General features: G+C 36.1%; 2 protein-coding genes across 2 annotated transcripts; both read left to right on the forward strand.

Annotated features, from left to right (window-relative positions):
• Positions 1-1,818, forward strand: si:ch211-120k19.1 (uncharacterized protein LOC563199 homolog). Its single transcript, XM_062423320.1, has 4 exons — positions 1-334; positions 1,286-1,356; positions 1,558-1,587; positions 1,699-1,818. Exons 1-4 carry the CDS (start codon positions 1-3, stop codon positions 1,816-1,818), a joined length of 555 nt encoding a protein of 184 aa, XP_062279304.1.
• Positions 1,819-3,680: 1,862 nt separating this feature from the next.
• rpl18 (ribosomal protein L18) lies at positions 3,681-8,948 on the forward strand. The gene is made up of 7 exons (XM_062423073.1): positions 3,681-3,741; positions 4,356-4,442; positions 4,571-4,678; positions 5,735-5,833; positions 5,966-6,089; positions 7,465-7,534; positions 8,815-8,948. The coding sequence occupies exons 1-7, from the start codon at positions 3,739-3,741 to the stop codon at positions 8,888-8,890; spliced, it is 567 nt and encodes a 188-aa protein (XP_062279057.1). The 5' UTR covers positions 3,681-3,738; the 3' UTR covers positions 8,891-8,948.
• The last annotated feature ends 44 nt before the right edge of the window (positions 8,949-8,992 follow it).

An 8,992-nucleotide genomic window follows, 5' to 3' on the forward strand; every position in this document is an offset into this window, starting at 1 on the left:
ATGAACCGAGCCTGGGCTGCGTTCAAGGCTTACCCCTACATCAGCAACGTGGTGGGATACACAACGTTGTTCGCCTCTGCTGACCTCATACAGCAGAGTGTGCTTGGTGGGAAATCTGCTGCAGGCCCCACATCAGAGGGCTCAGCTGGCATTGACTGGTGTCAGACGGCCCGCGTGGCGACTGTCGGCTTCTGTTTCCATGCCAACTTCAACTACCACTGGCTCAGAGGCCTGGAGAGGATGCTGCCAGGGGGCGGCGTCAAGGCAGTGACAGGGAAAGTTGTGGTGGATCAGCTGATTGCAGCTCCTCTCACCATCAGTGCCTTTTATATTGGTAAGTGCATTACAAAGCCTATTTAAATATGTTGTCGTGCTTATTTGATGTGTGATTCTTTTTGGGTCTCATTGAAAAAAACAACCTCTTCAACTCTCCCTTTACGTAGCTCCAGAACATCTTTAATTATACTAATTTCCTGGAAATTGTCTGAGTAATTTGCAGGTATTTTACAATTAATTTTTAGGACATTTAACAGAGAGGGTGTTGCAATTTGGTAATAATTATGAAGGGAAAAAAGTTGGTTTAGTTCTTAAGTACCCTTTAATTTGCAGTTAAAGGGTTAAAAAAAGACTTAGTTTTCAGTGTGTAGTTTTGTATGTCAAACAACTGTTAAACAAATGAAAATAATTGAAAAAGAAATTCATATTTTTTCAATGATTTCCTAAAAGTAGCTGCTTAACTGTTAATTCTTAGGACATTTCTGTGAAAGGGTTATGTAATTTGGTAGTAAATGTAAAATGTACTAATTATAGAGTTTTCTAAGAAAGCACTTAATATGCTAATATGTAGTTTGACACAAAAAACCCTACATATTAGCATTTTCTGTCAATTAAAGAATTGTTATGAGTCTAATTTATTGAGAATTATTGCAAATGAACAATTACATATGAACACAAATATAATAAATTACCAACTGAACACTTTTCTGTTTTTTTCTTATAATTTGTTCTTAATTGCACCATCCTCTGTAAAGTGTCCTAAAATAAATGAGTGCTTGCTCATGTCTCTGTAAATACTGTCTAGACCTGATCTATGTGAAAAGTGCTCTGAGATAACTTCTGTTGTGATTTCATGCTATCAAAATTGGCTTGACTTGACCTGACAATGTTGGAAATGTTGTGATCTGAACTACAATTCGAACAGTGAACAATACTTGTTTACACCTGTTTCTACTGATGGATCCAACAAAGTCTCATTCAAATGTTTATGAGCTCTTCTATCTTTTAGGTTTAAGTTTACTGGAAAGCAAAGACGACCTACTTGAAGACTGGAGGCAAAAATTCTGGACTTCTTACAAGGTATAAAATATAAATATGTTGTCCTTAGATTACATGATGATAATGGCTGGGGCACTGTTTTGTTATTTTATTTGTTGACTGTCATTTGTGTTTTATCACATTCAAAGGTGCAAGTATTATTGTTATTATTTTAAACTCTCCCAAAATATATTGTAAAAAGTTTTTCTGTCTCTGTATCTGTTTATCTGTTCCTCTCTATAGACTGGTGTGGTGTATTGGTCAACAATGCAGGTAAGATATTCTTGTATATTCCATCATTGGTCGTTGTATGGCCGCCCACACAGGAAGACAGGAATAGATCCAGAATGACATCTTTTCTTTTCATCTTTACCTCCATCTCAGGCAGTGAACTTTGCTCTGGTCCCTCCAGTGGCGCGGACTGTGTTTCTGGGAGGCATTGCTCTGACTTTCACAATCTACCTGTGTCACCTCAGACAGCAGCATGACCACAAACATGAATAAGTTCAAGATTCTCAACATCACAAGTTTTGGATCCAATGACTGTGATTTCAGTGTAAAAAAATGGTGTGTTTTTTGTGTTAAAATCATTCAAAAATAACTTGAGGGAGGCTTCCTAAATAAGAGAAAGGTCACGTCTCAAAGGTCTGAATTGGTAACACACTGTAGGCAAAACTGAATAACAATGATGCAAAAGTGCCTGAGTTTAATCCTGCAGATATTTCTGTTGGTGTAATCAACATCAATTTTTGGAGGTTTAGAGAACAATCCTTACTTAACTGTCACCTTATTTCAGTATCATACAGAGGAATAACTTGGTTAGCTGAATGAATTGAATGAATACTGCACATGTCACATAACTGCAATGTCCTGTTGTGTCCAGCCAGTGAAAAAATAAATGTAAAACTGTGAAGTAACTTCTTTTGTCGTTTACATCCTCAGACTGAACTTCTTTTTTTTTTTACCATCACTCTGAAATCTGTATTTATTATTGAATAAATACATTTGTTTTGGAAATAACTTTTGTATCATCATTTTATTTAATGTTGGTTCAAATCAATTTGCAAGCATACTGGTCATTATATATATATATATATATATATATATATATATATATATATATTTTTATTTTTATTTTTTTTTTTTTTTTTTTTCCCCAGCTCCTTCAAAGGGCCTAAATTAAAGTAATTCATATTATTGTTTTTGGAAACTGCCATAAAGATGTTTTCCAATGAGACATTTATTTCTTATTGTGTGTGTTTGGATTGGTGCAGCAACTTAATTCATGTGTCAAATAAAAAGCAACTTTAAAAAATATATTATCATAATATTATCTTCCCTCATGGTGTAGAATATTGTTTATCTATACACTGTATTATGTATGATAATGCAATTCATGTATAAATTAGTTACTGAATGAAGCTTAGAAAGGAAGAAAAATTTACATCTGCACACATCTTTCTGTCAACAGTTTTTATTGGGGTGTTTCTTCAGGACAGTCATTTACTGAAAACTGAAAAATGTGGATTGTCCATATTATTTTTTAATAATATATTTGACATTTTTATTAACTGTTTTGAGCACCATAGACCAGATTCGATTCACCTCCATTGTTTTGGGATGGGGACAGATATCTCACAAACAAAAAGAAAACCAACATTAATCTTCACAAAGAACTGTTACTTTTATTAAAAACATGTTACATGTTACAGCAACAGTAAAGTATAGGCACCCTTTAATAATAAAAAAGCAATCATAATATTTCGCATTTTATGTTCAAATTTGATCCATTGTAAAAAGAAATGTTTTGTATCAGAAATATGGATTTATTTAATCTAATTGCCTGAGAAATCACATGGATGGTTCCATATTATATTCTTTGCAAGTATAATCATCACTGCTTTCATTGAATTGGGTGATAATTTGTACTTTATGCTTTATAAAACCAAACCGGACCTGGTCAGTTTTGATCAGATTTGATTAGGTGCTGCCATTCAAATATTTGAAATGGTTCCTACACAGTATCCTGACTAAACTTCATCTGTTTTTGATAATCCATACTAACATATTTTCCCTTTGATCTTAAATGTAATATAATTATTTATAATTTTCATTTAGGCTAAATGAGGTCTATTGACCATAATTTCCATAAAACGTGTAAGACCTGTGGTAATAAATTGGAATGAATTTGGTTGAGACATACTTCTTTATTTGTAGATTTAATACAGGTATATAAATGATAAATAAATAATTTATTAGTCCTCTCTGACGGTAGAGGCGACATCCTAAAAATCAACCCGGTTGTGGTGACGTCAGCCTGCCGGAAGGCGCATGCTCTGTAGCCAATCAGACGCCCGAGATTTCATCGCACTCTTTATCGCGAGACGTCCGCTCTTCCTTTTCCCTTTTCGTTCCGAGTCCAAGATGGTAGGTGCAGCTAGCAGAAATCTAAAACCATGTTTAACCTGAGTATCCACGATCATCCTCTGAATTACACACACATATCTTCAAGATTGAAACATTGACTGATGCTAAATGTAGTTTGTGTTACTGTGCCGTCATGATTTGGTATTATTTGACCATGTTAACAATATTAGCTCACCTTGTTCGGTGCCGACATTAATGCGGTCCAGGCAGATGCTTCACGCGTTTAAGTTGACCAGAAAACGAGCTGTGATACTGTCTGTAAAAGCGGAATATTGTGTCAAACCATAAACTTTTATTCCCTTGTATTTAAGCGTGTTATAAAGTGTTAAACTTAGCCTTGCTTGTGTGCATTGCTCATCGTGAGTGTCAACGTGTGAACTGGCCTCTTAACTTAGTGCATGCTGATCTGCCACAAATACTAAAAGACGCACCTCATTGTTACTTATAGCTCAAGTTATACTAAATAAAGCCTATCGTAAGTTGTAGATTTTGTCAGCATAAAATGTGAGTGTATATTAAAGGAGCAGCCTTACATACTAAGTAATCAAGCTAGGATGCAATATAAGTCTAATTTGAAGTCTATAACATACTAATTAGTGTGTTTTTTCCTAAAGGGAGTCGACATCAGACACAACAAGGACCGCAAGGTGCACAGGAAAGAGCCAAAGAGTCAGGATATCTACCTGAGGCTCCTGGTTAAGGTAAATATGTTTCAGAAATGGTCGACTTCCTGTACACATTTGTCACATGTGATTCAGTTGGTAACTTTAACAGTAACCTATCTGGTTGCTTATAATTTGATCTTAATGGTATTACTGTGTCCCTACAGTTGTACAGGTTCCTGGCTCGCCGCTCTAATGCTTCCTTCAACAAGGTTGTCCTGAGGAGGCTCTTCATGAGCAGGACCAACAGGCCCCCCATCTCCATCTCTCGCCTGGTAAGTCTCATTTCTCCCCCCATCCTGTCTCGAGCGTTAATTAATCCTTCCCTGTGTCTGAGCAGATTTACTGTGTGATGTAGCTGTAGCGTGTAGCACATGGTCCTTTTCCAGGTGTAAATGCAGTTAAGTGCGATACTGATCTGACAGATCCAGTTATTTCGCTATTGTATTAAAATTTGGTGTTTATGATATCAATTACATTCAGTCAGTTAAAACGGGTTGCTGATTTTAATAAGTACTATAACAAACTGTGATCTTATGGTACCTTGTATCAAAGATGAGCTCCACACTGTGAGGGATACACATTATGGAAAAAATGGCACATATTAGATTTAGGGTTGGGTATTGGCACTTGATACCTTTTTAAGGTATTGACTGTAATAAATTGATACCAAGTATTATCGAAACATCTCCCTTCAAATGTATCAATTTAAGTGAGGGATACAGATTTTCAAAATTTGGGTTTGAAATATCTGTAGAGTAAAAATGGGATCAGCGCATCTGGCTCCAGTGAGGTTTTATTGCCTCAGTGCTGAACTCTAGAAATGTATGAAATTAATTGGATCATATATTTTAGTTTTGAGGTAAAGGCTGTGGATCGAATTACAAATGTATTAGTTGACACCAAGGTATTGATGTCAAGCCAGCCAAACAACTTACTTCATCAGAATCATCTTTATTGGCAAACTATACTTAAAAATACATTGAATTTGACTCCAGTTTCATGGCTTTGTCTACTTACACAAAATAACAGCAATCTTGGCAACAGGATACAAATAGTATGAACAAATGAAAAGTACAAGGAGTTGAGATAATAAGGTGGTAAAATAAAGTGACGGTATATACATATAGTAGTGGTGGTTGTCTACAGTATATAACTACAGCCTGTTCAGATACAGTAAAGAGTGAAATGTATTGCACATATCATATTTCATATGTACCACATGTCTGAACTGTGAAAGCAGGGGAATGTTGGAAACCTGATGTGGTAGTCCTGTGGTCAGTTGGGTCAGACATTTTCACTTCATATGTGCCTTCCCCTCCTTTTCCCAGATCCGTAAGATGAGGATGCCCGGCCGTGAGAACAGAATCGCTGTTGTTGTGGGAACAGTCACTGATGATGTCAGGATTCAGGAAATCCCCAAGCTCAAGGTAAGACTTCATTTTCAATAAGAAAATTCACCTGTTAAGTTTTTTTTTTCCCCCCTAAACTTCTCATTCATTCTACTGAAGATTTCACTGTAACATTATTAATGTGTTGACACGTGTTTATTTGTCCCACAGATCTGTGCTCTTAAGGTAACTGACGGTGCCCGCCGCAGGATCCTGAAGGCAGGAGGTCAGGTGATGACCTTTGACCAGCTGGCTTTGGCTTCTCCCAAAGGACAGGGCACAGTGCTGCTGTCAGGTAACTATACGTGTACACTCAAATTACAACACAACACGATGTATTTAGAGTAGATACAACTTGTTGTGGTCAAGCAGGCACATTTTCCATCACATTAACATGCTTTGCAATGAGAGGATTACTTTAAAACCCTTTTTTTAATGTGTAGCTGGTCAGTAATTGTATTTTTTTAAACAAAGGATGGCATATTTTTAACAGATCATTTGGGGTGATGGTGCAGTAAGAGGACAGTCTCTGTAGTGAGCACAAAAGGCTTTTTCTGTATTGTGCCCTGTGTCCAAATCTTTACTGGTCTGCTGTACTCTTGTGAGAACAGACTTATCTCAGTTTTGCTCAGACTTTGTATTTATTTGGATACAAGAACACACTGCTGCAAGTACAATGTTCCTTTTCATCCCTTTAGTGATACTTTGCCAGTCCTAAATATTTGCTTTGCTCATTTTCAAGACTATTTTTCAGCAGATAACCTGATAGAAACTGCACCTGATACTAATGTGGTCTTGGGTTTGCTTGGCACTATGGTTTAAGAACAGGAACTTCCTTAGAAACAGGTTACTATTTTAATTGCACACTGGCAAGTTTTTGGTTGCTTTTAGGAGGCAAATAACATGTGTGCTCTTGCACGCAAGGAACCCTATTATGTTTTAATGCTACAGTTAATACTGGTTGAAGTTTTCATCTTTATCTTTGCCTCAATGCTGGCAGTTCATTACCAATTTTCATATTTAACAATAATTATCTGTACCTGCGCAGCTCAGTCAATTTGTTATGCACAGTGTGCCCATATTTGTCAAAATTCAGAGATCCAGATGACTGTTTTATCTGATGAATTACAGGCTGTTAAAACCTTTTTATGTAACTAGAATATTAATAAATGCCTAAAACTACCTGCCAACACTGGTTTTGTGCAGGTTAGTAAGTTCTGGTTTTCAGTAAGTAAATCCATCTCTTGTATTAGAGGGGGAGAGGCATCTGGTGTCAGTATTGTGTATGAAGCATTGTGTGGTGTGCTGTCAAAACATTGTTATCCTGAGGCCAAATGCAAATTTAGTAGCGCTGTAGTGTCATGTCATGAATCATTAAACATGTGGAACTGTAAAATGTTTAACCTGCAGGGGAAATAAATGCATAAGATGGAAATGCACCTCACTTTTCACACTTGGTGATACAATATTTTTTTTAAATGCCAAAAACATGGTCATGAATTGTATTATACAGTGAGTGAAACATTGTCAGTCACTCATAGCTTAGCCTGTGCATAAGGTCTGTCTTATGTCGAGTTCTTGTTGGACTTTAATACATTCTGATACGTTTTGTTTTTTTAAGCTGCTGTATAGTGTTTCTAACCAGTTTGTCTTACTTTTTTGTTCCCCAGGTCCCCGTAAAGGCAGAGAGGTGTACAGACACTTCGGAAAGGCCCCTGGAACCCCTCACAGCCACACCAAGTATGTGAATAGTTGTTTTGTACTGGGGTTTTTTTTCTTTCTTTTTTAGATGCAGGACAAAATGTTTTTATTAAGGCAATCCATACAAATTATATTGTTGTACCAGTATTTTCATCAGTCTGATTGTCAGGCTACCAAATTTACCCAGATATAAGACAAATGACTGTCTGTTGAATATTATACTTGAATGGGGTTGTATTTACAGATTGGATATAATTCATTTTACTTTCATCACTCTTCTTCTGACTCTGTAGCTCTTGTCACACTCTCTTATCGGGTGTAGTTCCTCTCCTCCATCTTGCTCCTTGTTTTTCTGTCTATCTGATTCTCCTATCAGCAGGATGTGGTTTGACGTGTTAAATAATAACTTTGTTCAAGTTATTTTTATATTTTTAGTGATGACTTATTTAAATGTATCTCCATATTTGAAATGTTTTATGGTATATCTTTGCTTGTTTTAAACAGTATTTTTATTTTCTAAAAGATTGTAAATGGGAGGAGGGGGGATAGTGTTGCTGTGGTTATCTTATATTCTCATCAATATGATTGGTAATATAGATAACTTTTATTGGCTAATTTTCCATAACAGGTATTAGCCTAATTCTTGTACTACACAGCAAATTATACATCGCTTAAATCACTCAGTTCTTTTGATATAGATTTTACTTCATGTGATGAGACCAAAGCTTTAATTTCCTGAGCAAAGATGTATTTTTTAAAAATATATATATATATATGTTCTTAATTATCAAGTAATACAGAAAATCACAGGTGTAAATAATTGGATAAATCTCTCGATTTCTTCAAAGTGTGTATTAAAGTCTAACTAAAAGCAACTTATATTGCAAACTTGGAGACAAAAAATTTAAATTAACAGGGTATATCCTGTTATGCTGATATTCTTTTAAATTCTGATAACCTTTGAGTGTCATTTATCATTAAGGTTAAACTTAATTTGCACAGGTTTGGATAAGTTGGGTCTTTTTTTACAGCAGATATTTTGATGCGTCATAGTTGTGGGGGGCGGGGGGGGCCCAAGTGTTCCTAATAACAGGAACAATGACTATTGTATTCAAGTGCCAATACTTTGTCATAATACACACTTTAAATGAGTAGGTAGCACTCAGGTAGGAGGGAAATGTTGATGGTTTTTACCATTTTTAGAGATGTAGTGAGTGCTAGGTTGGCTCTCGGGTCATTGTTAGGCAGTGATGTGTTTAGATGTTTGTTGTGTGATGCCATCATACTATACTAAACTATTTTCTTTCTCTCTCCTCTAGGCCCTACATCCGCTCCAAGGGCAGGAAGTTCGAGAGAGCCCGTGGCCGCAGAGCCAGCCGTGCTTACAAGAACTAGTCTCTTTGTTTTCCAATGCAATCTGATACAAATAAAAAAGATTGGCTGTACAAAAAAAGAGTTTCTCTTGTGTTTTATTGCTGGCAGAGCCACACAAATTTT

This window comes from Scomber scombrus, chromosome 7, assembly GCF_963691925.1.
Source record: "Scomber scombrus chromosome 7, fScoSco1.1, whole genome shotgun sequence".
NCBI classification, from domain to species: domain Eukaryota; kingdom Metazoa; phylum Chordata; class Actinopteri; order Scombriformes; family Scombridae; genus Scomber; species Scomber scombrus.